The sequence below is a fragment of the Paramacrobiotus metropolitanus genome, unplaced genomic scaffold (assembly GCF_019649055.1).
Source record: "Paramacrobiotus metropolitanus isolate TYO unplaced genomic scaffold, Prichtersi_v1.0 Parri_scaffold0000048, whole genome shotgun sequence".
Classification (NCBI taxonomy): Eukaryota; Metazoa; Tardigrada; class Eutardigrada; order Parachela; family Macrobiotidae; genus Paramacrobiotus; species Paramacrobiotus metropolitanus.
In genome coordinates, this window is record NW_026570268.1 from 378,080 (window position 1) to 405,746 (window position 27,667).

The 27,667-nt window shown below is 43.1% G+C and overlaps 4 protein-coding genes across 11 annotated transcripts; 1 reads left to right on the forward strand and 3 right to left on the reverse strand.

The window, feature by feature from the left end:
• Positions 1-306: 306 nt before the first annotated feature.
• On the reverse strand, positions 307-6,784 carry LOC129591752 (rab GTPase-binding effector protein 1-like). Of its 6 annotated transcripts, none has more exons than XM_055487551.1 (15): positions 6,644-6,784; positions 6,316-6,437; positions 5,626-5,822; positions 5,381-5,557; positions 4,962-5,165; positions 4,623-4,903; positions 3,748-3,930; positions 3,412-3,688; positions 2,653-2,999; positions 2,387-2,485; positions 2,289-2,327; positions 1,833-2,103; positions 1,278-1,555; positions 839-964; positions 307-739 (listed from the first exon to the last, which is right to left on the reverse strand). In XM_055487551.1, the coding sequence occupies exons 3-15, from the start codon at positions 5,759-5,761 to the stop codon at positions 575-577; spliced, it is 2,583 nt and encodes an 860-aa protein (XP_055343526.1). In that variant the 5' UTR covers positions 5,762-5,822; positions 6,316-6,437; positions 6,644-6,784; the 3' UTR covers positions 307-574. The 6 variants fall into 6 exon arrangements, with proteins under 6 accessions (XP_055343526.1, XP_055343521.1, XP_055343524.1 ...); XM_055487546.1 differs by having other exon boundaries at positions 2,653-3,002; XM_055487549.1 differs by having other exon boundaries at positions 2,653-3,002; positions 5,626-5,853.
• A 389-nt stretch (positions 6,785-7,173) lies between these two features.
• Positions 7,174-10,573, reverse strand: LOC129591787 (rab-like protein 6). The gene is made up of 4 exons (XM_055487596.1): positions 10,159-10,573; positions 9,608-9,917; positions 8,077-9,016; positions 7,174-7,817 (listed from the first exon to the last, which is right to left on the reverse strand). Exons 1-4 carry the CDS (start codon positions 10,369-10,371, stop codon positions 7,421-7,423), a joined length of 1,860 nt encoding a protein of 619 aa, XP_055343571.1. The 5' UTR covers positions 10,372-10,573; the 3' UTR covers positions 7,174-7,420.
• A 205-nt stretch (positions 10,574-10,778) lies between these two features.
• LOC129591792 (ion channel TACAN-like) lies at positions 10,779-13,813 on the forward strand. Its single transcript, XM_055487602.1, has 10 exons — positions 10,779-11,206; positions 11,276-11,394; positions 11,765-11,881; positions 12,065-12,220; positions 12,328-12,417; positions 12,481-12,546; positions 12,776-12,837; positions 12,912-13,004; positions 13,099-13,163; positions 13,379-13,813. Exons 1-10 carry the CDS (start codon positions 11,123-11,125, stop codon positions 13,595-13,597), a joined length of 1,071 nt encoding a protein of 356 aa, XP_055343577.1. The 5' UTR covers positions 10,779-11,122; the 3' UTR covers positions 13,598-13,813.
• A 3,571-nt stretch (positions 13,814-17,384) lies between these two features.
• On the reverse strand, positions 17,385-26,220 carry LOC129591844 (uncharacterized). Of its 3 annotated transcripts, none has more exons than XM_055487677.1 (6): positions 26,105-26,220; positions 25,769-26,030; positions 25,338-25,406; positions 19,042-19,590; positions 18,448-18,531; positions 17,385-17,977 (listed from the first exon to the last, which is right to left on the reverse strand). In XM_055487677.1, the coding sequence occupies exons 2-6, from the start codon at positions 25,877-25,879 to the stop codon at positions 17,558-17,560; spliced, it is 1,233 nt and encodes a 410-aa protein (XP_055343652.1). In that variant the 5' UTR covers positions 25,880-26,030; positions 26,105-26,220; the 3' UTR covers positions 17,385-17,557. The 3 variants fall into 3 exon arrangements, with proteins under 3 accessions (XP_055343652.1, XP_055343651.1, XP_055343653.1); XM_055487676.1 differs by having other exon boundaries at positions 19,042-19,587; positions 25,769-25,958; positions 26,105-26,218; XM_055487678.1 differs by having other exon boundaries at positions 25,769-25,958; positions 26,105-26,218.
• Positions 26,221-27,667: the final 1,447 nt, after the last annotated feature.

Sequence of the window (27,667 nt, forward strand, 5' to 3'; positions counted from 1 at the left end):
CGCCTAAGGGCGGTTGACAACATGTCAACAGTATTTACTGTTGGTTGGTTGGCACAACACTAGTTACGCAGGGCGGTCGCCCTGTCGACGGAAAATGGTGCATGTGAAATTGCCGTAGAAAAATAAATTGCATAGAAAAACTACGCACTCGAACGGTGGAACCCAGCCGATTCTTGCCAGCGCAGTTTAAATTTTTATAATTTTGAATGATAAAAATTATAAGTTGTCTTTGGAGACGTGCGAGATAAGTAACACACAGAAGTATTTTGCTTTGTACGGCAACCAAAATTCAGAACAACCAATAACTCTCGTTCGATGAATAAATTTAATCAAAATCCGCATAGAAGCAATCTGACTGGGTTGCTCTAAACGTCTGAGTGTATAAAATCACATAAAGCACCGGATGCGTGTTACGATCAGTAATCGCGAATGACGGACAACGGCTCAAACAGCCAACATACATATCTCAGCGCATCAAGCTGCGAAAAAAGCGCAAATCCAACAAATCCACGGTATCTTTGGAATGGGAGGCGAACAGGCGCTGCTTCGACGGAATCGCGCGTGATTGGTAGGTCTACTTGGGGGAGGGCGGGGCGTGGCTGAAGTAGGGCGCGGTGTCGCGGTTGAGGATGGTGTGGCACACCTGGCAGACCTTCACCGGACGGCGGTGCGGTCCGCTCAGCACCTCGCGGTTCAGGCAGTCCACGCAGAAGATCTTGCCGCAGTGCCGGCAGTGGATCTGCCACAAAACAACCCAGTTTCAGCAAAAAACATGGACAAAATTATGTGAAAAATGGAGGACTGCATGGAGAAGTTACATATAAATAAAAGAAATCACCTTGAGCGAGCGGACTTTTTTCCTAGGCAGGACGAAGGGCTGCCGGCAGGCGTTGCACTCGTCCACGTCCTCGTCCAGCTGCCAACGCACTTCGTTCTCCGCCTGCCGGATTTTCTCCAACTCAACCTACCGCACCGAATTTTTAACGGAGGAAAAACAACACAAATCTTGCTACAATAAGACGCTAGCTGCAAATTATTATTCAGTTATTCCAATTTATTATTCGACGTTTATGGTAATTATTTAGCATTCATGCATATTTTTTTGGGATATTTATACTGGGAGCAACGTTTATCCGGGCACATACTCGTACTTTTATTCCACCGTTTATTTACGATTTAATCATTTTGTTAATTATTATTCAATATTTAACTGTTTATTTGTCAACAGTTTTATTTGCTGTTAATATTTTAATTAATGCTTTATTTCTAATTCCGACCTGTAGGGACTGGGAGAGTTTGACGAAGTCGCGCTGCACGGCCTCGCTGTTGTCGAGCTCGACCTGCAGGGCCTGGGCGCGCGACCGCGAGTGGTGCAGGTCCTTGTCGAGTTTGCTGCGCTCGGCCTGCAGCGTGTCCAGCTGCGTGCGCAGCAGCAGCGCTTCCGCCGTCTGACTGGCCAGGCCCTCCTCCAGCCGCTTCTCCCGCACCTCCCGCAGCTGCCGCTCCAATTCGCTCTTCTCACTCTCCAGAATACCCAACCGCTCCCGCAACGCATCTGCAAAACACGCACTAATTAGTCTGCTTTAGTTTTGATTTTTATCTTATTTTATTCGAATTTCTTCCAGCGGTCTTCTCATTTTCTATGATTTTTGTACTATTTTCCTCATGTTTGCTTCCTCTTTTATTCTTCTAATTTTGTTCCCATTTGCCTACAATTTATTCTGAATTTTTTATTATATTTTTTCCAGACTTTATTCTGTTTTCTTGATTTTATTCTCAATTTTTCCTATGAATAATAATTCCCTGGATTTGCTATAATTTTTGAAGCGTACCGGCTTCCTTGGTGAGCATGTGGAGGAGGCCGTCCTTGTTGTGCTGCTCGGCGGCCAGCTGGTCGCGCAGGAAGAGCAGCTCGCCGCGCAGGCCGTCCTCGCCGTGCTCCTTGGCCACGCGGCTGCGGATCACGTCCTCGCGGTACTTGAGCAGGAGGTGGTGCAGCTCCTCCACGTCCGTCGGCAGACTGATCTCCTCCTCCTGCATGCGCCGCCACTCCGCCGTGTACCGGTCCGTCAGCCGCCCGTTCTCCGCCTCCAGGAAGCCCAGCTACAAATACATGCCAACTCCATCAACACAAATGGACCAGCCCGTTTTCACCAACAAATACTTATAAATTCGTAAAATACAAGAAATAAAGCCATATACGAGAAAAAATACATCCAAATTATACGAGAATAATAAACATAAGTATGTACATAGAATAAATACATAGAAACCACTCCGCAAAATACCTCTTTCGCCGTTTGTTCGCGCTGGAACACCATATCACGCTGCAACGGAAACAAAATTTATTAGAAAAGGTTCGGCCAACATCGCCAGAAAAACGTACAAGGATGTGCTCCAAGGAGACGCGCGCCGCTTGATGCGCATCCTCCGCTTCCTGTTCGCGCTTCTCCGCTTCCGCCAGCAGTCGCTGCAGCTCCGATATCTGTCGCAATGATTTTTCTTATAATTCCTCTGAACTTTTCCACTGAGTTTCTATCGATTTGATTCGACTACATATTTCCCCAAATTTTTATTTGTCAAGCGTTGTATTTTATTATTTTTATTTTCAATCAAGCCCACTCAATACTATCAGCGAATATTAGTTTTGACCTGGTGCTGCGTGTCCTGCACGGCCTGCCCAACACGCCGGTCCATCTCCTCGCGGAAGTGCTGCTCGTGCTTGAGATCCTCCTTCAGCCGCGTCACGGCCGCCTTGGCGGCGTCCAGCTCCTGGCGCAGGCGCGTCTCCGTCTTCTGCGCCAGCTGCAGCGTCGACTCGTAGTTGGCGCACATGGCGCACCCGCTGACCGGGCTCGGGCCGGCCATCAGCATCTGCGGCGCCGCGGCGGAGGCCAACGAGGCCAGGGTGGGGCGCCGGCTGCTGTCTAAACTGATCAGCACGTCGTCGCCGCTCATCTCCAGCTCCAGCGAGGGACTGCCGTGATGCAGCGGAGATTCTACTAACCCCCAACATCATCTTCTTTAAATTTTATTCTTCTTACAAAACTTATTATGCTTTTCCCATTATTTTCCCCTTTTATGCAGTTTCTCTACTTTTTTTATTCATTTTCAAATTTTATAAACTTCTACACATTATTATTCCTTCCATATATGACATTGTGCATGCGGCATGTTTAATTATTTTGCTAAAAATTTTACACCAGTTTTTATCGAGAATTTAGTTTGAATTTCTACACCTTTTTCGAGACAGTTTGTTCCTAGTACATACGTACAAATCTTTCGAATTTCAAAAAATCATTTTTTTAAAATTTGTCTATATTTTTCATTTTCTATATAGTGTAATACTGTTTTTAAATGCTAAAAGTAGTCTACTTTTTATTTTGTTTGAATAATCCAACAAGTTTCTACCTTCTCCATCGCCGGAACGCAGCGACACATTATCCGACCGCGTAATATCCAGCGAGTCATCACTGCGGTTGCGAGCGTGGCTGGGCGAGAAGGGCGCGGCGTTGAGACACCGCCGGAAGTACTGCGTCACCTCGCGCTCCTGCTCCAGCAGTTTCTGCACGCGCGCCAACTCGCGGCGCGACGCGGCGGCGTCCTCCTGCAGCACCAGCTTCTGCGTCTGCATCACGCCCAGGTACATCTCGATGTCGCCCTTCGACGCCGTCGACAGATCCAGCTCCTGCAAAGGGGCGACACGGTCAAGCGGAAGCCAGTGGAAAAGGTCATCCGCAAGGTCACCTTCGAGCCGAACTTGCGGGTCAGCTGCTCCAGACCGTCGTCAGTCTGGCGACTGAGTTTCGGCTTCTCCTGCTCGTAATACTCTAGCTTCTCCTGGGCTTCGTGCAGTTGACTGCGCAGGACGTTGATCTCGTCTTCCAGGGGGACCACCAAGGAGCGCATAAAGTCCGCGTCGTCCTTGGCCTGCGCAATTCTACGTGGTATACTTCACAACCAATTTTAACAAATTCAGTTTCTTAAATTTAAGTGCAACGTAATTTCTTTCTGGTTTCAACTTACGCTCAGTTTAATTCAGTTTGACTTCAATTTAATTTCTAGCAAGTGGTTATTTGAGGTCTAGCGTAAAAAGCATTTGCTTGTGCAAGTTTGGAATAAAGTCCTGAAATCATTTAATTTCAGGTTAATTTGCAATTAGACTGTAATGTTTATTCGGCAATGGCCAATTCAGATAACAATGAGCTTGCGCAGGTAGAAACTACTTGAAATGACTCAAAATTTAAACAGAAAACAAAGACTGTAATTCAATTGTAATTCAATTTCGAACCAATTTTAGTTAAATTTTAATCGACCTTCCGTTCAATTCAATTTTGTTTCAATACCTGCAGTTACGACTTACGAGTATACCGAAATTTAACTGCCGAATTATGTAACTGAATTTTGAATTTAACTACGAGTACGGAACTAATTTCAATTAAAATCCAATTTAATTTCACCTTAATTTCGGTAAATTTCAGTCTAACTGCAATTATACTAACATTTAATTCTGATCTAATTCGCAACAAATCTCAGTTTAATTTCGAATTAATTTCGGCCGGATTGTCCGAGCACATGGAATTTCACTTTCAATTTATCTGAATTTATTCCGCAGCGCCTACCCGCTTCATATCGCTGTTATACGTCTCCTCCTCACTGCTGGGCGACCGCAGCGTCTGCAGACTGGCGCTGGGATGCATCGCCGGCGGGGAGGCGGCCACGCCCACCCCCACCTTGCGGGAGAGGGTGGCCAGTAATCCGTTGCGGTCCGGACTGCTCTGCGCCGCCGCCCTCCGTCGCAGCTCGTCCAGCTCGGCCTTGAGGCGCGTGTTGGCCTCGATCAGCTGCCGGCGCTCCAGCTGGTACTTGGACTCGGTGGACTGCACGGCGTCTTCGATGGTGGCTGCAAGGGAGACGTGTTCAAACGGCGGCAAAAGGCACTAGACAGACGGCCGACGCACCGCGCATGGCTTGCTCCATGGAGTCCAGCTCCTGTTGGTAGCGGCGCCGCATCCCGTCCAGCTCCTCCTTGGAGCTGGACTCGGCGATCACCGCCACCGCCTTGATCTCCGCCAGCTCGTTCTGCAGGGCCGTGAAGTCGCGGGCGAGGGTCTGGTAGTCGGAGGCGCTGGCCTGCCGCGCCGCCGCCATACTCCCCACTTCGCCTGGATAACCAATAATTATGATTTGATTTTTGATTCAATTTTCGCTGGTAATTATTTTTCTGTTTTAATGAACTGTTATTACGTTATTTTCCATGCAGATTTTCTTTAATTTTATAGCTATACTAATAAAAAATAATTAAGAATAAAATTATTACGAGATACGAAGATATATTAAAGTAAGAATAATAGGAGAAGAAAACAGGAGCGGAACGTGCCTTCCTTCTGCATGTACATCTCCTTGAACATGGCGCGATGCCGACCGAACTCCTCGTCGCGCTCCTGCTTCTCCAGCAGCAGCTGGGTCTGGCGCTGGCGCAGCTGTTTAATTAGCGGACGCAACTCCTCGGCGCCGGCGCTGTCCACATCCAGCAGGAGACTGTCCTCGGCATCACCTGCAACAAGGGGCAGCGACTGTGACGCCGGATCCCGAGGGCGGACGGCGAATGGCCCGGATACTCACCACTCTTGTCATCATGACTGGACGCTGGACTGGCTTCCCCTTTTCCCGATTCTTCCGCGGCGGCGGCGCTGAAGGGGCCCAGGAAGCCGAGGGAGCTGGCGCTGGCCAGCGGCTGACGGTCCACTTCGTCCGCCATCAGACGGCAGCCAGATTCAGCGCAGCAACCACCGCGTTGGAAATAAGGAATCAATAAGGACCTAACGATTTCCAGCCAAATGAACCTCTGTACTATGAATAAATAAATTGAAATAATCCAGACCGACTAATTATAATGATGATCCATTATAGTATCAAATAAAAAGCGGAAATCGAATAAAAATTAAATTACAACTGGAACTACATACACAGAAATTCATAAAAACGTGACATATTAAAAAAATAAATAAAAATCAAATAAAAATAAAAAAATTAATCAGATTCCAGAGTTTAAAACAGTAAATAAAAGTGAATTACAGATCAAATAAACATTACAGAAACAACAAAACAGAAACCAAAAAAAACAAATACATTGTAGGCTTTGCACTCTGTAGCACCAAAGTCCAAAAGCAAAGCAAATTGCCAAATACCAGTACATACTTCCAAGCAAATTCAAACTACTGCAGGAACTTCAAAACAAATTTAAAACGTAAAAATAATGATTCTATAATTCTAATCATATATACTGCTTCGGCCTTCGCATATCTTGCTTACTGTGGCACTGACGTCAAGCTGAGCGTTCACAGGACACAGGCACACATGGAGAGCGAAGAAACTCAGGCTGCCTTGCAGTTGCTCATGTCTCGCTTCCCAGCCATCCCGCGATAATCACCATCCTGCTAATCAAATTCCAGCTGTTAGTCGTGAGAAAGATCAACCATACAACTCACAACATTTCGCACACATGGTACAGATTACGCTAACAAAACACGCTCCGCAATGTCAGAACTCCAGCTGCGATCGTCAAGGTAAACAAAATCCTGCTCGTGTTCAAACGTGAAACATTTACATATGATTGAGATGAATGGCATCACCATATTACCTAACAATCACCTCCCATGGGCAACTTGCCAAGAAATTATTAATTCTTTCAGACTGATAATTGTCACAAGACCAAGGAGAAGTCGAGGAGAAATCAATGGGAATTCGTTCAGGAGAAAAACGGGAAATTCATCAAATTGAAATGTGCAATTTGCAAACGAAAGCGGAAAGCAGCCCTTCCACGCACAGTGCACACTGCAGTGAGTGCCACTGCCACCTCAAAGCTCGCCACGCTACACCACTGCACAGACCCCTTCAGCATGCCTCGCCACGCTCTGCTGTTTGATTCCTGGGTTTTGCTTTTTATGCACTTGAATGAATTGAAAGCAATGTCAAGACGACAAAATACACGGCGTATATACAGTAGTACCACTAACCATAAAAAACGCACAAATAAAGTTTACAATATTGTTAGGTAAATTTAAAAAATTGCTACGATTTGGATTAGTTAATTTGAGCGGCTCGCTTTGCAAATTGTTACACGTTCAGCACCAATGCGTAGTGCGTACTCGTACACTCGCCGAGAATAAGACCAGCTTTCAAATTCTTAATCAAATTAACAAATTAATAAACAAATTTCCCACCGGCAAACATCGATGTCAACAAAAATCACCGACCAGCAAACTTCAACGACACCGTCGCCGACACGAACCTCAATCTCAATAAATCAGAGTGGAGAAAAATCAGCACCAATCCAGATTAATTTAATCAATAAATTCTTTCGTTAAAAAATCATTTCTCTCTCAAAAACCCTTCCGCACACCACCGGAATTGCAATCTAATCATCGTCACTGGCCAGGAACTCCTCCAGCTCCCGCGCCATCGACTCCTCATCCGCCTGACTGGATTTGCGCACCGCCGGCTTCCCAGTCCCGGCGACCGGCGCCGCGGTCTTCCCGCTCTTCTTCCTGCCGCTCTTCTCGCTCTCCTTGCTTTTCTTGGTCTTTTTCTTCTTCTTCACCGGGTTCTCCACGGGAGCAGGGACTTCCGGGGGAGGCGGCGGGGGCGGGGTGGCCGCGCGGGTCTCCAGATCGCCCAGCCAGGAAGACAGCTCCTCGGCGCTGAACTGCACCGCGGATTCGCCGGAAGGCTGGACTTCCGGCGAAGCTATCTCCACGGGGGATTTTTCTGCTATGGACGATGCTACCGGCGTCAACTGCTGCTCCTCTTCCGTACTAAACCAATAAAAAACCAAACCTCTTTATTTGTTCTATTTATACAATTTTATAAGATTTTCGGATTTTTCTATACATTTGGTTTTATGCAACTTATTTCTATAAAATCAGCTTAACACAGCTGTTTTCGAACAATCAGTTTCGAGTTGATTTAATTTCATTTTTTATTCTTTCCGTTACTTTCATTTGACTTAGTCTATTTTGTCAGATTAATGTTGATTTTACGTAGTTCATTTCCTGTACAGAAATTTCTTCGTACTCGTCGTCATCAATCCGGAAAACTTCCTGCGCCGGCACCGCCTCTTCCCCATCCGATTCCACGGATTCCAGGGAAAGCTGAAGGGGCGCCACGGCGCTGATGGCGGCCGCCGGCGGGGGGTGGCGGGCGACGGAGGCCATGGCCATCTGCACCGCCGCCGTCTCATCCACATCGATCTCGTCCTGGAACGCGGCCACCATGGGATTCCCGGCGTCCTCCTCGTCGCTGGAGCCGTCCACGCCGCGATGGACACCCGGCGGATGTGCGGCCGTCGGCGTGACGGCGTCCTCCAGGAATTCCCCGGACAGCGTGTCATCCGGGATGAAATCATCCACGTTCTTCACGCGGGAATGCGACGCCGGGACTTCCGGCGAGGGCAGCGCGAACGCCGCCGGTTTCTTGGGACTTCCGATCGGCAACGCGAAGGAACTCGTCGCGCCGATGTGCGAAGGCGAAAGGGGCGGGGCGTCGGCCGCCTTGACCGGCGGGGCGGGGCTCTCCTTGGGCACCCACTTGCGGTTGGTAATGGAACATAAAAAGCGCTCGTAATTCTGCTCTTCGGATTCTGATAAGCTCTCCAGCTCGCGGAAGGTCAGCTCCATGTCGCGGCGGTTCTGCTCCAACTGGCGCGTTAATGCTTCGCGCTGCAGCTGGAGAAAAGGCAGGTTGAAGAACTTGTGGAGATACTTCAGCCCGAAGCCGTTGCGCATGGAGGCCTCGGCGACGAGGATGGGCGCGGCGCCTTTGGGCCGCGGGAGGTGCTGCACGAAGCTCTGCACTTGCGAGAGCGTGATCGTGCTGTGCGGGTTGGGGGCCTCCGTGTGGAGGTCGCGGAAGTTGAGGAAGATGAGGATGGGCAGACGCGGCGGGACTTGGTCCAGCTCCCGCCGGACGTACTCGAACGTCCACATTTTACTCCAGTCCATCATCAGGATCACCCCTGCAAACAGTCACTAATACATTCTTTATTTTTCAACTGATTTAATACAAAGCAAATACAACCTGTTCAAACAAATTCAGGATCCCACCGGCAAAATAAATGGTGACAAACTGATTTTCCTCGAATTTAATTTAATTTATTTTTACATCAATCGCAATTAACTTGGAATAAATGTAATTATGTAATCAATATTATTCTAATTTAATATAATAATATAATGTAGTTTGAAGTGTATATTATGTATAAAGAAGTGATAATGTATATTATGTAATATAATGTAGTTTGATGGAAGTAATTAATAAGAGATCAACAGAAAATTGCTTAATAGATAGACCGGCACGGGAAACCAGAAAATCCGAAAAGACGCAAATTCAAAATTATTAAAAAACCTTAAAAATCAAAACAAATTCGAAAAACACTAGAAGAAACCCTGTGAAAAGATGAAAATCAGAAAAAAATCAGGTACAAATCCAGGTAACGGTTACGCAAAAATCAAGAAAACATAGAGAAATATTCAAGCAAAAATCCGGAAGCAATCAGGGGAGATAAAGAGGAAAATCGGGGAAAATCACTGAAAGAAATGCAGCTAACCGTGTGCGCCTTTGTAGACGTCGAGCGTCTCGGCGTCCAGGCCCAGCTCGCCCTCCTCCGGGCCGGGGGCCCCGGGGCCGGCGGGGCTGTTGGTCAGCTTGAGGCCCTCGAGGAGCTTCTTCTTGCGGCCCTTGTCGACCACGTCCCACACCTCCACCTTGACCACGTCGTCCGTCGTCTTGAAGTTCCAGCTAATGTTCCCGATCTGGATCTCCTCCGAGGGACGGTACTCCTCGCGGAAGTCCCCGCCCTGCAGCCGCGCCAGCAGACAGCTCTTCCCCACGTTCCGCTCCCCGCGCACCAGGATTTTCTGTCAAAACCCAGCATGTACAAAGGATCAACGGTGCAGAGGAAAAAAGCGCATCCATAATAAAATAATACCAATGTCGAATAATTATGAAAAACACACCTTCATTATTTAACTAATTTTAAATAAAAAATTCTAATGAGTAATAAAACAAATAAAAAAATCACTAAGAAATTAATATATCGCTCGTCATATAGTTCTTATCGCATTAATTTAAAAAATACGTAATTAAATAAATGATTACCATGTTGTACTGCACACCGCGGGCGAATTTGCGCTGCAACTGTGGTTCCATACTGCGCATTCCCGCCGCGCGACTGTTCGCGTTACTGTTGGTCGACAGGCTGCGCGGGCTGCCTGATTCTGGCGTCGACTGGCTGGGAGTGGGCAGATCCTGCGAGCCATTCTGCCGTCCGGACTCGTCCTTGGCCACCAACTTCTTCAGTTTGGAAAACATGCTCTTCGCGTACTGAATCACCTTACATAATCCCTCATAACAGCTCTTCCACTAGCCATAAAGATGCACTGCTCAGAACAAAAGTCTTATTAAAATATTTTCATGAGATCGTAGAAATAACGGTGCAGTTATCAAAAACCCAATGTCAAATGTGGCGACAGGAAACTTCAAAAAAAAACAAAAAATTCAAAAAGTGGCTCGATATTTTGGTTTTCGCGACGACGTGGTTCAACGCACTGCGCGTACGCCGTACGCGGTACGTACTGCCGTACGCATCGCCGCACCGAGCACGGCGAGCAGTGCGCAGTTCCCACATTCTTACGCATGCACTATACGGAATATTGCGTGCGTAGTGCGTACGCATGCGTGCATCGCAGCACTGGTGCTTTTCCGTTGGAACTGCCAGCATGAAATTCCCGATGAAAATTGAATAAAATCAGCTGTTCAAAGTCCAAAGTTGAACGTTCGCGACACTTCTGTCCTGGCTGCGCATGGATCACTGTTAACTTTACTCTGATTTTATTCGCTGATTGGGATCTTTATCCAGATTGTCAACGTTTCAGAGTGACAGCGAAGCAGCCGCCGTGTATCAGCAGCACGCGCAGACAGCATTTTATTGGTGTGCCTGGTGAAGGCTGGATCGCTGCTTGTTTCTTCCTGGCTTTTTGGAGGCTTTATTATTTGACCGTCGGTGGCGTCCTTCATCTCCACACCAAGATTATTCATTTGTCGAATTTGTCCGCGTGGCAGAATGAGTGCGGGCGAGGCAGTGGTGAATCTGGACTCGTTGGCGGCCGATCTGTCCGCGTTGGATGAGGAGTTCGGGAAATTCGAGGTGGGTCTGCTCACTCTGTTGTTAAACGGCAGAAGGGGAATGCAGAGTTGATGCGGGAGTATTTGGCAGGACCAGCACCGCAACTACCTGCTGCAGCTGAACCAGCAGGTGGCCGCGCAGGCCAAGTGCGCCAAGGACTACTCGCACTTCAAGTACCGTCTCGCCCAGATCAACGACGCTCTCAAAAAGTATGCACACTTCACAAATTCTGTTCCGCTGCTGCTACAGATTTATAAACTTTAGTTAAAAATAAATTTAAATTTTTGCAATTTATTCAGTTGCATTGTGAATATTTTAATCAATTTTATTAGCATAATTTATTACATAAACTGATGAACAACAACGCAGTACAGTACCGCACTTCCGTATTGCAGTTTGTTGAATTTTAGTTTAGTTTTTGTTAAATAATCGTGTTATTTAGTTACTGACACGCACCCTGCGTGAAAATTGTGTTGGGAGCGATTTTCGCACATTGCCAGTTTTTGTGGTTTTTAGCAAGGGTTCAAAGGCATCAAAAAGAAAAAAACATGGGAATTATTGTGGTGTGATGTTTTGTAGGAATGGTCAGAATCTGTCCTCGGAGCAAGCGGCCCGGCTGAAGGAGCTGCAGGAGGACATCGCCGTCAAGCGGACACAGCTCAACGAGATCGGCGAAACCCTGCCGCGCAAAGCCAAGTGTGTACAATTATACAGAAATATACAACATTATAAAACACTGCTGTAAGCGATATGCAGCATTTATCGGTGCAGATAAAATTGTAAAATCAGTTAATCGCGTAGTAAATGACGTACTAGAAATTGTAGCAGAAATGACCAGTATTTGTGGATTAAAATTGTATAAAAGCGTCTTGCAAATAGCATCTACCTGCGGACGATCCTGGGGAACGTGAATCTGAACCTGTTCAGCAAGGCGGACCGCTTCCGCTACAAAGACGAGTACGAGCAGTTCAAGCTGGCCGTCACCATCGTCTCCACCGTGCTCTCCTTCGCCAATCTCTTCCTCTTCAAATACCGGTATGTCGCCGCTTCCGGCGTGACGCGTCCACGTCTGTTGAACGGAATATTATTTTATTACTGGGTTTTTATTTAATTGCAATTTTTCTAATGAATGCTGATCGCAGAGCCATGGACGCGCTCTTCCACTTCCTGCTGGTGTGGTACTACTGCACGCTGACTATTCGCGAGGGGATCCTGCGGCTCAACGGTTCGCGGTACGAAGCGTTCGCGGCGTCTGCTTTCGGGGTGATAAAATAAGTTTGATGATCGCGTTGCAGGATTCAAGTGTGGTGGGTGGCGCATCATTACATCACCACGGTCCTCACCGGCATTCTCGTTACCTGGTACACACGCGCTGTACTAACGTCGTCCAGTATTTGTTTTTAATAATGTCGCTATTTATCTTGGAGATTCCATCCTGTAATTTGCTGTGCAGGTTTTATGTGCATTTTCTAGTGATTATGTGTCTGCACGTGATTATGGGAGATTATTGTTTTTTCATAGTTTTATTTATTGTTCTCCAGCAGTTCTATCTATGTATCTTAGTTTTCTGACGAAGGTTGGATTTTGCAGGCCGGATACGGTGATTTACCAGATGTTCCGCACGCAGTTCTACATTTTCTCTCTATATCTTGGTACGCGTTACATGCACCGATTAATTAATGCCGACGTGATGGAAAGGAAAATGTCATGCTGAATATTTTTGCAGGCATCGTGCAGGTACTGCAGTATCGCTACCAGCACGGTCAGCTGTACAAGCTGAAAGCGCTGGGCGAGCGGAAGAGCATGGACGTAACCGTCGGTAGGTAATTTTTAATTTTCATTAATGTGTTTTTCACTTTCCTCCCGTTATTAGCTAATGTGGGATACTTCAAGTACTCATTTGTATTTTGTAGAGGGATTTCATTCGTGGATGTGGCGCGGATTGGGCTTTCTGCTCCCGTTCCTCTTCGGCGGATACGTAGGCGATTCTCACTAGATTAAAGAAATGCGTAAAAATTCTGAACCGAATTCAATTAAGTCGAACTGACTGCTAAATTAATTGGGAAAAATATTCTACTGAAAACATCATTTCACAAAGAATTTGTTAATTGTTTAAAAATTAATGCCGCATTGGTTGATGGAAAGCTTTATTTGTTAAATGAGTGCAGTGCAATTGGCGTATTGGTGTTGCAGTTGTTCCAGCTGTACAACAGCTACACGCTGTGGCAGCTGGCCAAGGATCCGCGCTGCCTGGAGTGGCAGGTGCGCACCTGCGCCGTCATCTTCTTCGTCCTGTTCCTGGGCAACTCGCTGACGACGCTGTCCGTCATGTGGAAGAAGATGTCGCGCTCCTCCGGTCCCAGCAAGGAGCTGGACTCGCGCCGGCTGCAGGCCAAGTACAAGTCCACCTGAACACCCACCCGCCGCTCTACATTCGCTTCACTGCGGCTTTTGCGAATTTAACGGTGCACTTGGCCGGAATTTACCTATTTAATTTTGTCTGACAGCTGGCACGCAGTTTTGTTGGATTTGTTTCTCTGCTGCATTAACTGCTAATGGGACAGTTTTAGTTACTCCGCTACATTGATTGTGCATTTCCGGTATCACGATTAAAAGCGTACAACATGAGCGCGAGCAGAAATAATTTTGTTTTGCGCTTTTTTGTCGTTTTGTCGGGTCGTCGAAACGGGAAATCACAACTTTTCGTCATTACTAATTTAACACATAGTTCTTATAATACATCAAAACTTCTTAACTACAGATATATGCTGTTGCGGGATGCGTAAAATTTCTCACTTTACCTTCATACTACGTGGGAAACACATAATTTCTTGGGTTTTCTTCATGAACTGCATCCGAGATAGAAAACGTTCTTGGGTTCTCTTTGCAAGTGCATGCAGGATGCATAAATTACTACGGTTCTCATGAGTACTTGTACATGGAAGGTGCATCAATGCCGTAGGTACTCTTTGCAAGTACATGCGAGATACATCACATTTCTTAGGTATTCGTCATAATTAGTTCCAAAATGCATAAATTTCGTAGGTAACCTTTGCAAGTACATGCGAGATAGACCAAATTTTGGGAGTTTGCGTCACAATTAGATGCAAAATGAATAAATTTCTACAGTTTTCTTCAAAATTTCATGGAATGCGCATCAGTTTAACGAAGGTACCCTTTGCAATTAATCGTAAGTACATGCAAATTACTCTGTAGATAAAATTTCGCAAGTCCCTTTCGATTCCCTTTTCTACTTTATATTTCTGTATGTACTGTTCAGTTAACTTTCTACACTTTTCTACTTTACATTTCTGCACGTACTTTCAGTTAACTTTCTACTTTAAATGGCAGTATCTCCCTTTCGATGCCCTTTTCTACTTTATATTTCTGCACGTACTTTCAGTTAACTTTCTACACTTTTCTACTTTACATTTCTGCACGTACTTTCAGTTAACTTTCTACTTTAAATGGCAGTATCTCCCTTTCGATTCCCTTTTCTACTTTATATTTCTGCATGTACTTTTTAGTTAACTTTCTACTTTACATGGCAGTATCTCGCTTCATTTCACTTTTCTACTTCATATTTCTGGATGTACTTTCAGTTAACTTTCTACTTTACATGGCAGTATCTCCCTTTCGATTCCCTTTTCTACTTTATATTTCTGCATGTACTTTTTAGTTAACTTTCTACTTTACATGGCAGTATCTCCTTTCAGTTCCTTTTCTACTTTATATTTCTGCATGTACTTTTTAGTTAACTTTCTACTTTACATGGCAGTATCTCCCTTTCGATTCCCTATTCTACTTTATATTTCTGCATGTACTTTTTAGTTAACTTTCTACTTTACATGGCAGTATCTCCCTTTCGATTCCCTTTTCTACTTTATATTTCTGCATGTACTTTTTAGTTAACTTTCTACTTTACATGGCAGTATCTCGCTTCATTTCACTTTTCTACTTCATATTTCTGGATGTACTTTTCAGTTAACTTTCTACTTTACATGGCAGTATCTCCCTTTCGATTCCCTTTTCTACTTTATATTTCTGCATGTACTTTTTAGTTAACTTTCTACTTTACATGGCAGTATCTCCCTTTCGATTCCCTTTTCTACTTTATATTTCTGCATGTACTTTTTAGTTAACTTTCTACTTTACATGGCAGTATCTCGCTTCATTTCACTTTTCTCCTTCATATTTCTGGATGTACTTTTCAGTTAACTTTCTACTTTACATGGCAGTATCTCCCTTTCGATTCCCTTTTCTACTTTATATTTCTGCATGTACTTTTTAGTTAACTTTCTACTTTACATGGCAGTATCTCGCTTCATTTCACTTTTCTACTTCATATTTCTGGATGTACTTTTCAGTTAACTTTCTACTTCACATGGCAGTATCTCCCTTTCGATTCCCTTTTCTACTTTATATTTCTGCATGTACTTTTCAGTTACCTTTCTACTTTACATGGCAGTATCTCGCTTTTATTTCACTTTTCTACTGTATATTTCTGCACGTACTTTCAGTTAACTTTCTACACTTTTCTACTTTACCTTTCTGCGCGTACTTTCAGTTAACTTTCTATTTTAAATGGCAGTATCTCCCTTTCGATGCCCTTTTCTACTTTACCTACGAATTGATGCACATTCCATGTAATTATGAAGTAAGCCGTAGAAATTTATGCATTTCACTTCTAATTATGATGAATACCTACGAAATTTCTTCTATTTAGCATGTACCACCAAGAGTACTTGCGAAACTGATGCGTTTTCCATGTAATATGAAGGAAACGTCAAACGTTTGTGCATTTTGCATCTACTGTAATTATGATGGATACCTTAGAATTCCGTCTAACTCGCACGTGCTTGCAAAGAGAACCTTCGAAACTGATGCATCTATGAAGAAAACTTTGTGCATTTGTGCATTTGGTTGTAATGATTGCCCATCCCCGTTGCTGGTGGCCTTGCTGCATTCTTCCGTCAAATACCGGCTGCAACACAACATCCGCTGCATTAGTTATATTGAAATATATCTTTTTTCCAATAAATATGTATTAGCAATGTATTAGCAATGTAAATATTTTTTCATTTAAAAAAACATTAATGGTTTTATTAAACTTAATTTATTGATATTTAATGTATTTAATAAATAACAAGCTAATATTATGATAAATTTTCTACAGTTAAATGTTGCGCTTACTTTTTATTGCCACCGCATCCGCTGCGGACGAAGGTCTGGCAGACACCGGTGGCCGGGTTGAGGTTCCAGCGCGTGATCTCCGCGTGACACACGCCGGTGTCCGTCGCCTCCGAGCAGCCCGGCTGGGGGGTGGGGGTGGGCCCCCGGCTTGGCAGTCACTTGCAGAATGCAGACCTGGACCGTAACTTCCGGCGCCGCACGAGTCGCGGCGGGCGTCGTGGCCGCTGTAAACCAACAGACCCGGTCATTTTTATCATAAAGTAAGGGAATTTCTCAATATACCCATGGTTGCGGCTTTAGTTATGATAGCTTTATTGGTCAAATCAGAATGCGGTACACAATTATTAGAAAAGACACACAAACTACGGCTTTAGTTGGCATTGTCGGCTTCGTCGGCGTTGTTATTGGGAGCACCTGCCAGTTATTTACAATAATTAGTCAATCTCAGTGTTTAAATATCTATATTTTTATAAATTTAAACATGTTAAACATTAGCGATCAAGGCTATTTATCAAACATTAATAAATATGTAGTACACGTATTTCAATAAAATTTAATAAATAAAATATATGTGTTTTAAAAAATAAAAATGTCCCATTCCGGCATTTTGCTAGCAGTGCAGCGGACAGTGTTCATTTGAAGATTAGGTGAGAACACCAGCCATGCTTTGACAGTTAAACTACAACAACATACAAGTACGTAATATACAAGTCATACGTATCTGTACCTGCCGCTGCGGACGCAGGCGGGCAGGTCCACGTTTGGCTTCCGCTTAATTCCGTCCAACTGTTAAAATTCAAGGATTAAGCGTTTGCGCAAGCACCACATTTTCTAATGCGGTAAATCCTCACTGCAACTGCCGCTCTCTCTTTCTGCGCCGCGATGTTATTTAGCGTGTGCTCGATTATTGGTCGGTTACTGTTAGCGCTGTTACGCGAAATACGCTTGTGTACCTAACAATCGCCTTCTGTGACTCGGCTAAGAATTGTTTAAAAAACTTTTACGGTTGGCAGTTTATCACCTCTTTTCATCCAGTGAAAATCAAATCAAACTCTTTAATCAAACAGATTCAGTTAAATCGAACAGTTATAAACAACCAATCAGTTTCAGTTAAAGTTTAACCCAACTAAACAATAACACAAGCAAGTCAAGCGAGAAACAGGCTTCGACGGCATCCAGTTATTTGCCTTCGGGCTTCTTCTTCGTGAATCGCCCTCTCTGGTCTCGTTCCCGGGGTGCATTTGCCGTCTTCCCTGGCTTCTCACGCGTCTGCTGGGCGTCCTCCTCCTCCGTTTCCACGACAGTTGCGGGCGTGGGGGACTCTTCGCTGTGCGCCGCTGGCTCACTGTGCTCCGGTGCCTGCGCGTTCTGCTCCAACCGATCGTGGGTGTGCTTCCGGTCGAGGATGGGCACCGTGCCGCCCATATCCAGCTTGACCATACAATCAGTCGTCCGGCGACAACGCCAGAAGTGTTTCCCCCCGACTTTTGTGAAGTCCCGGAGATATTCAAAATCGTCCAGCGTCAGCACTTCGCCCCCGCGCTGACTGACCGGAGCCACCGTTCCCTTGCCCGGTTGAACGGGCTGAACGGAGGATACCTAAGGAAACGAGCAATGATAACATAAATCGCAATTTACAACCGAAAACAGCAACCTAGATTTTTCCAAAAAATTATAAAACACACTTTCTGAATAAACACACTTTATTCATGTTTTAACACTTGTTTTTCCAAGCATTTACTCTAGAATATTTTCGAACAATTGTACGTTAATTTTCAGTATTCACAATCAAATTTTACCATTAATTTTTTCCATAATTTTTAGCTTTATTAAGCATTATTATTTCTTCCTTTCCAATTGAGTGCAAATATTTATTCAGGCATACGATGTAGCGTTATACGTACGAAACTTTATGTTCAAACATTTGTTTTCAATTTGTTCGCTGAGAATTCGTTTAACCTTTATTTTTTTCACTGTATTTTTTCTTTCGACTTTCTAAATATTTCAACATTAATGACTGATTGATGCCACTGATTTGCGTAAAGAAACCGCTGATGACCATTACCCACCTCGGCGTCATCGATCTTCTTCACGCCGCGCGTCTCCGTCTTCTTGCGCGAAACTCCCGCATCTCCTTTTCCTCGTTCGCCCAGCTGCAACGGGAAACACGTTAAACGAACGCTGCACAATGACACAAGCCAGCGGACCCACATAAAATTTCTTCCAATCCAAGAAATGACTTCGCATTTACATATTTTTATCATGTTTCTGATTAAAATTTTACAGAGGAAAAATTAAACAATTAAAGTTCAACAAGTTAAAACAATGGTGCAGGAAACGATTAACAAAATTACAAGTAATTTTTAAAACAAATACGCAAATCCAGTGCAATAAAAGCATTCAAAGAAAAACGCAATACGAGGATCGTGTTTTTCGAACATTTTCTACTGGCATGTTTTTAAAAATCTGTTTTCATGTTCACTCAAAGGGCAGACGGTCTCTGGTCCACCTCGCTTTCATGAATGAACTCAGTTAAAAAATTTCATTTTTCGATTTAATGTCTATAAAAACATTATTAATTTTATTTCTAAATAATATTATAGCGCCTGCAACAACGCACTCGCAATTCACGGCATGGAATCTGACAATAACACAACGCTTACCAGGAGCACCTGTTTGGCCGTCTCACACTCTTCGGGGCTGCCGGGGCCAACCTCCGCTGGGGCTTTGCCGCTGGTCTCCTCGGTTGGCGCAGGTTGCTTGCTGTTGGGGATGGCGGCGGGGATGCAGTTGTAGCTGCTCGTCTGCCGGTTCAGCGTGGAGAACTCCTCCACAATCTGCTCGCACGGTGCGCTTTTTACCATGAACTCGCCGACCGTCGCTGAGCCGTTCTCGCACTCGACCTGGCGCTGGGCGGCGGGGGCCGGAGCGTGGTAGGCGCGGGACGTCTCGTTTTCCACCACGTCGCCCAACTGGAACGACGCATCCTGTCCATTCTCGCCGATGCCCTCCATGCGCATCATCTCCGCCTCGCAGTCGTTCACCGTCTCGCCCGCCACCGTCACCCCGCTGGCCTTCTCGTCGTCGCGGACCGGGAAGTTGATCTTCACCTGGAAGCGGTTATCCAGGTCCGTCAGAGTGCGGCCGTTGTCGTCCATGACGCGGGCATGGGTGCGGCTGTCCAGCGGCACCTCCACGCGCGGCTTGCGCTGCTACACAACGGACATTAACGCGATTACAGGATGCAAAGGAGATGCAGCAAAGTAAAGGAAAAAAGTAAACGTAAACGAGATACTGCGATGCAAAGTACAAAACTGACATGCAAAGGAGATGCAGCAAAGTAAAGTAAAAAAGTAAACGTAAACGAGATACTGCGATGCAAAGGACAAAACTGACATGCAAAGGAGATGCAGCAAAGTAAAGTAAAAAAGTAAACGTAAACGAGATACTGCGATGCAAAGGACAAAACTGACATGCAAAGGAGATGCAGCAAAGCAAAGTAAAAAAGTAAACGTAAACGAGATACTGCGATGTAAAGTACTGTAGCCGCTAGATGAAGTGGCTCCACTTTTAGATCCGCCCGCTGCCTGCACCTGGCCGGGCATTGAGCACGAGCCTTCCTCCCACCGGGAGGCGCGCACTTTGCTTTTCGATATTAGTACTGTACTGTTACTAACTGTTCTGCCTGCCAGAACTCCCAAAAACCACAACAAACCAGATTTATAAATCGGAAACTATCCTAGCTGTGACATTATGCTCTTACAATAATTATCGTACGTTGCTAAAATTAAGAAACTCAGTAAAACATGTAGAACGTCAGCATCAGAGTGAAAATTGTTTGAAATCAAACACAATTCTGCACGGAGCAATGTGTGTATATTGGGCCTGCATTTTCCCGTATACCAGACTCTGTGGAGCCACTTCATCCAGCGGCTACAGTACAAAACTGACATGCAAAGGAGATGCAGCAAAGTAAAGTAAAAAAGTAAACGTAAACGAGATACTGCGATGTAAAGTACAAAACCGACATGCAAAGGAGATGCAGCAAAGTAAAGTAAAAAAGTAAACGTAAACGAGATACTGCGATGTAAAGTACAAAACTGACATGCAAAGGAGATGCAGCAAAGTAAAGTAAAAAAGTAAACGTAAACGAGATACTGCGATGCAAAGTACAAAACTGACATGCAAAGGAGATGCAGCAAAGTAAAGTAAAAAAGTAAACGTAAACGAGATACTGCGATGCAAAGGACAAAACTGACATGCAAAGGAGATGCAGCAAAGCAAAGTAAAAAAGTAAACGTAAACGAGATACTGCGATGTAAAGTACAAAACTGACATGCAAAGGAGATGCAGCAAAGTAAAGTAAAAAAGTAAACGTAAACGAGATACTGCGATGTAAAGGACAAAACTGACATGCAAAGGAGATGCAACAAAAGTAAAATAAAAAAATAAACATAAACAAGGATACAAAGGACAAAACTTGACATGACAAAGGAGATGCAGCAAAGTAAAGTAAAAAAGTAAACGTAAAACGAGATACTGCGATGTAAAATTACAAAACTGACATGCAAAGGAGATGCAGCAAAGTAAAAAAAGTAAACGTAAACGAGATACTGCGATGTAAAGTACAAAACTGACATGCAAAGGAGATGCAGCAAAAGTAAAGTAAAAAAAACATAAACGAGATACTGCGAAGTAAAATTACAAAACTGACATGCAGAGGAGATGCAGCAAAGTAAAGTAAAAAATAAACGCAAACGAGATACTGCGATGTAAAGAACCAAACTGACATGCAAGAGATGCAGCAAAGAAAAGTAAAAAAGTAAACGTAAACGAGATACTGCGATGTAAAGAACCAAACTGACATGCAAAGGAGATTCAGCAAAGTAAAGTAAAAAAGTAAACGTAAACGAGATACTGCGATGTAAAGTACAAAACTGACATGCAGAGGAGATGCAGCAAAGTAAAGTAAAAAAGTAAACGTAAACGAGATACTGCGATGTAAAGTACAAAACTGACATGCAAAGGAGATGCAGCAAAGTAAAGTAAAAAAGTAAACGCAAACGAGATACTGCGATGTAAAGAACCAAACTGACATGCAAAGAGATGCAGCAAAGAAAAGTAAAAAAGTAAACGTAAACGAGATACTGCGATGTAAAGAACCAAACTGACATGCAAAGGAGATTCAACAAAACAAAGTAAAAAAAAAAGTAAACGTAAACGAGATACTGCGATGTAAAGTACAAAACTGACATGCAGAGGAGATGCAGCAAAGTAAAGTAAAAAAGTAAACGTAAACGAGATACTGCGATGTAAAGTACAAAACTGACATGCAAAGGAGATGCAGCAAAGTAAAGTAAAAAAGTAAACGTAAACGAGATACTGCGATGTAAAGAACCAAACTGACATGCAAAGGAGATTCAGCAAAGTAAAGTAAAAAAGTAAACGTAAACGAGATACTGCGATGTAAAGTACAAAACTGACATGCAGAGGAGATGCAGCAAAGTAAAGTAAAAAAGTAAACGCAAACGAGATACTGCGATGTAAAGAACCAAACTGACATGCAAAGAGATGCAGCAAAGAAAAGTAAAAAAGTAAACGTAAACGAGATACTGCGATGTAAGAACCAAACTGACATGCAAAGGAGATTCAACAAAATAAAAGTAAAAAGTAAACGCAAACGAGATACTGCGATGTAAAGAACCAAACTGACATGCAAAGAGATGCAGCAAAGAAAAGTAAAAAAAGTAAACGTAAACGAGATACTGCGATGTAAAGTACAAAACTGACATGCAGAGGAGATTCAGCAAAAGTAAAGTAAAAAAAGTAAACGCAAACGAGATACTGCGATGTAAAGAACCAAACTGACATGCAAAGAGATGCAGCAAAGAAAAGTAAAAAAGTAAACGTAAACGAGATACTGCGATGTAAAGAACCAAACTGACATGCAAAGGAGATTCAGCAAAGTAAAGTAAAAAAGTAAACGCAAACGAGATACTGCGATGTAAAGAACCAAACTGACATGCAAAGAGATGCAGCAAAGAAAAGTAAAAAAGTAAACGTAAACGAGATACTGCGATGTAAAGTACAAAACTGACATGCAGAGGAGATGCAGCAAAGTAAAGTAAAAAAGTAAACGCAAACGAGATACTGCGATGTAAAGAACCAAACTGACATGCAAAGAGATGCAGCAAAGAAAAGTAAAAAAGTAAACGTAAACGAGATACTGCGATGTAAAGAACCAAACTGACATACAAAGGAATAAAATAAAGTAAAAAAAGTAAACGTAAACGAGATACTGCGATGTAAAGTACAAAACTGACATGCAGAGGAGATGCAGCAAAGTAAAGTAAAAAAGTAAACGTAAACGAGATACTGCGATGTAAAGTACAAAACTGACATGCAAAGGAGATGCAGCAAAGTAAAGTAAAAAGTAAACGCAAACGAGATACTGCGATGTAAAGAACCAAACTGACATACAAAAAGAGATGCAGCAAAGAAAAGTAAAAAGTAAACGTAAACGAGATACTGCGATGTAAAGAACCAAACTGACATGCAAAGGAGATTCAATAAAGTAAAGTAAAAAAAAGTAAACGTAAACGAGATACTGCGATGTAAAGTACAAAACTGACATGCAGAGGAGATTCAGCAAAGTAAAGTAAAAAAAGTAAACGCAAACGAGATACTGCGATGTAAAGAACCAAACTGACATGCAAAGAGATGCAGCAAAGAAAAGTAAAAAAGTAAACGTAAACGAGATACTGCGATGTAAAGAACCAAACTGACATGCAAAGGAGATTCAACAAATAAAGTAAAAAAAAAAAAAGTAAACGAGATACTGCGATGTAAAAGTACAAAACTGACATGCAGAGGAGATGCAACAAAGTAAAGTAAAAAAAGTAAACGCAAACGAGATACTGCGATGTAAAGAACCAAACTGACATGCAAAGAGATGCAGCAAAGAAAAGTAAAAAAGTAAACGTAAACGAGATACTGCGATGTAAAGAACCAAACTGACATGCAAAGGAGATTCAGCAAAGTAAAGTAAAAAAGTAAACGCAAACGAGATACTGCGATGTAAAGAACCAAACTGACATGCAAAGAGATGCAGCAAAGAAAAGTAAAAAAGTAAACGTAAACGAGATACTGCGATGTAAAGTACAAAACTGACATGCAGAGGAGATTCAGCAAAGTAAAGTAAAAAAGTAAACGCAAACGAGATACTGCGATGTAAAGAACCAAACTGACATGCAAAGAGATGCAGCAAAGAAAAGTAAAAAAGTAAACGTAAACGAGATACTGCGATGTAAAGAACCAAACTGACATGCAAAGGAGATTCAGCAAAGTAAAGTAAAAAAGTAAACGCAAACGAGATACTGCGATGTAAAGAACCAAACTGACATGCAAAGAGATGCAGCAAAGAAAAGTAAAAAAGTAAACGTAAACGAGATACTGCGATGTAAAGTACAAAACTGACATGCAGAGGAGATGCAACAAAATAAAAGTAAAAAAGTAAACGCAAACGAGATACTGCGATGTAAAGAACCAAACTGACATGCAAAGAGATGCAGCAAAGAAAAGTAAAAAAGTAAACGTAAACGAGATACTGCGATGTAAAGTACAAAACTGACATGCAGAGGAGATGCAGCAAAGTAAAGTAAAGTAAACGCAAACGAGATACTGCGATGTAAAGAACCAAACTGACATGCAAAGAGATGCAGCAAAGAAAAGTAAAAAAGTAAACGTAAACGAGATACTGCGATGTAAAGTACAAAACTGACATGCAGAGGAGATGCAACAAAATAAAATAAAAAAATAAACATAAACGAGATACTGCGATGTAAAGAACCAAACTGACATGCAAAGAGATGCAGCAAAGAAAAGTAAAAAAGTAAACGTAAACGAGATACTGCGATGTAAAGTACAAAACTGACATGCAGAGGAGATGCAACAAAGTAAAATAAAAAATAAACGCAAACGAGATACTGCGATGTAAAGAACCAAACTGACATGCAAAAGAGATGGCAAAGAAAAGTAAAAAAAATAAACATCGTGAGATACTGCGATGTAAAGAACCAAACTGACATGCAAAGGAGATTCAGCAAAGTAAAGTAAAAAAAGTAAACGTAAACGAGATACTGCGATGTAAAAGTACAAAACTGACATGCAGAGGAGATGCAACAAAATAAAATAAAAAAGTAAACGTAAACGAGATACTGCGATGTAAAGTACAAAACTGACATGCAAAGGAGATGCAGCAAAGTAAAGTAAAACAGTAAACGTAAACGAGATACTGCGATGTAAAGTACAAAACTGACATGCAGAGGAGATGCAGCAAAGTAAAGTAAAAAAGTAAACGCAAACGAGATACTGCGATGTAAAGAACCAAACTGACATGCAAAGAGATGCAGCAAAGAAAAGTAAAAAAGTAAACGTAAACGAGATACTGCGATGTAAAGAACCAAACTGACATGCAAAGGAGATTCAGCAAAGTAAAGTAAAAAAGTAAACGTAAACGAGATACTGCGATGTAAAGAACCAAACTGACATGCAAAGGAGATGCAGCAAAGTAAAGTAAAAAAGTAAACGTAAACGAGATACTGCGATGTAAAGTACAAAACTGACATGCAAAGGAGATGCAGCAAAGTAAAGTAAAAAAGTAAACGTAAACGAGATACTGCGATGTAAAGTACAAAACTGACATGCAAAGGAGATGCAGCAAAGTAAAGTAAAAAAGTAAACGTAAACGAGATACTGCGATGTAAAGTACAAAACTGACATGCAAAGGATAATAATAATTTTCAAATTTAATTTCACTGTCTGTGAAATTTTTATCAGAAATACCATTTTCAAAATTGTGTCGTAGGAAAAATTTCAGTTTTCAAAATGCAAAACTAACTGAATTTGAAATCGTGTCGAAATCAAAACAGAAACCATTACAGTTTGCTGCGCAGTGTACCTGTACGATGTCGAGATCGATGGGCAGCTTCTCCAGCGCTTTCAGCAGCTCCACCACTTCCTCGCTGCCCTGCAGTCGCAAATCAGCAAATGCAATCAACTCATTTTCACCAATTCACTTCTCTGGCAAACCGTGCAGATGCTCTGTTTTATGTGCATCATTTTATAATTAATTGTAATTCCATTGTAACAAACACGCAAGTATGGGGTACAGATGAATGACAGATGCATGGTAAATCTGACGTGTAAGACTGTAAGAGTTAAGACGGTGGAGAACCCAGTTACCCAGGCAGATACGAAGCTCCGTCTCAACGCTTGGCTCCTGCACAATATGCCACAACCACCACCAACAAACCGTATTCATTTTAAAACAGCCATGTGCATCGTAATCGTGTGCAGAAAGATATAACAGCACTGGCCCAGACGGCGTACCGTGCTTTTCTCCGCGACGAGCTTGTCGAGTTTGCTGCAGGTCTCCTGCACTTCGCGCTGAATCCCATTGCCCGCCGTCTCGCGCCCGTTCCCGTTGATACTGCCGCTCATTCTGCTGCCTTCTACGATCCCCTGATAGCTGCTGACAGCGGTAATTAGACACGAGTCGGAAGACGACGAGCAAGCCCAGCTGCAAATCCTCCAAGTTCAGCACAAAATCTGGCACAGACAAGCTGAACAACAAGTGCTTTGGCTCAGCCTCCTGCTCCACGCAAAATATAGTAGTAGACGCTCTCGCTCATCAATCCTCTACTCAAAACTCCTCCGATAGCTTACCATACGGTCCGTTCCCGAAAAACGTCAGATTTTGGGGGAAACTGGGATGAGATCATAAGAAACGGTCGAAAAGCGACGAAAACTCCAAAAGGCAGAAAGATGTGTCCCAGAAATTCTGCAAACTGCAAAGCGCGGTCTGTTGATTTGCGAACGGAAGCTGCCAGCGCAAGTACCACGTAGCTGTCACTCTGGCGGTTGCTGCAGCGACAGCCACAACATCTTCCGGTTCGGGTTGATTTTCATCGTCAAGTAAATACGTGTACTCGTACAGACTTACAGTAAGTAATTGCAAATTGTTTACATGCTTCTCATTGATAATTTCATATTAAAAGTTATAATATTTTGCCAGTTGTTTTCTGCAAACGTCCAGGAACCAGTTTATTCCTTTTCACAATGCGCAGTATTAATGCCATATGCAGAAAGCCATTTACAATAAAACTGCGAATATTTCTTCAATTTTTTCAGCGTCTTGTCTTTGATTCAAGATTTGCAGAACCGCCAAAGGATCTGGCAGATTTTTATTGCATTTACAGTTTATAAAAAACAAGCACAGAAAAATTCCAATAAGAAAATTCCAATAAGCACCTTATAAACTAACAGCAGGTCATATTTCGCGGTAAAAATCGTTGGAAGGAAACGCTAGATGAAAGGCCCGGTATCACCAGCTTTTTTTAAAAACTGAGAAATAATTCCGCTATATAATACTAGTGGAATGATCGTTTGTGATCGCTGCCAATTACTCCCCGACTTTCTCCTGGCAGAGGTTCTCGATTTCTACAAAAAAGAATTTTGATTTAATTGCTAGCAGTAACTGAATTTTCAATTAGCAGGGTTTAAATTATTAAATGTAAACTTGATAAAACAATTTGGAAGTTTTATTTAATGGACAGTTAATTTGTGGCTTTGAAATGCCAACATGTAGCAGAAGTACAGCTGGAGTCGAAATGGTGGAACGTACTGGTGGCGATTTGCAGGAGAGAGCGCGTGCTGGGACTGTCCGGCAGATCCCCGATGAAATTCCGTCCTTCATCGCAACAACGGCCTGCACAAGCAATGGAAAATGTATCGACAGCACGCGCAATGCGAAACACGCTTGAGAACACACTGACAGATGGCCGGATCGAGCGGCACCCGTCCCAGCAACGTCAGACCGGCTTCCTCGCACAGCTTCTCCACACCACCGCTACTGGCTGGAAAAATCACCGAATCCAGCTGCAGATTATTAAAACATTATTCATTAATTCTGAATAACTGGGTTCCTGATAAAATCTGAATAATCGAACTTGTCGACTAACTTTTATTCTCTGAATTGTTACTAAATTAGTTTTCTTGCTTTTTAACTGCGATATGCTGAATTAATACTTACGTTTTTTAATACAGGCACTTAATTAGCTTTTTATTGTGGGATTCTTAGTCATTAATTTGGTTTCTTGACCTTCTTCCGATTTATCAAAATAATTACATTAACTGAAGCCTGAATGCACTAAAGACAACAACGACCTTGCACTTGGGACAGACGAAGCGGCTCATGTTCGCCACGACGCCGAGGATGGGGAGGTGGAC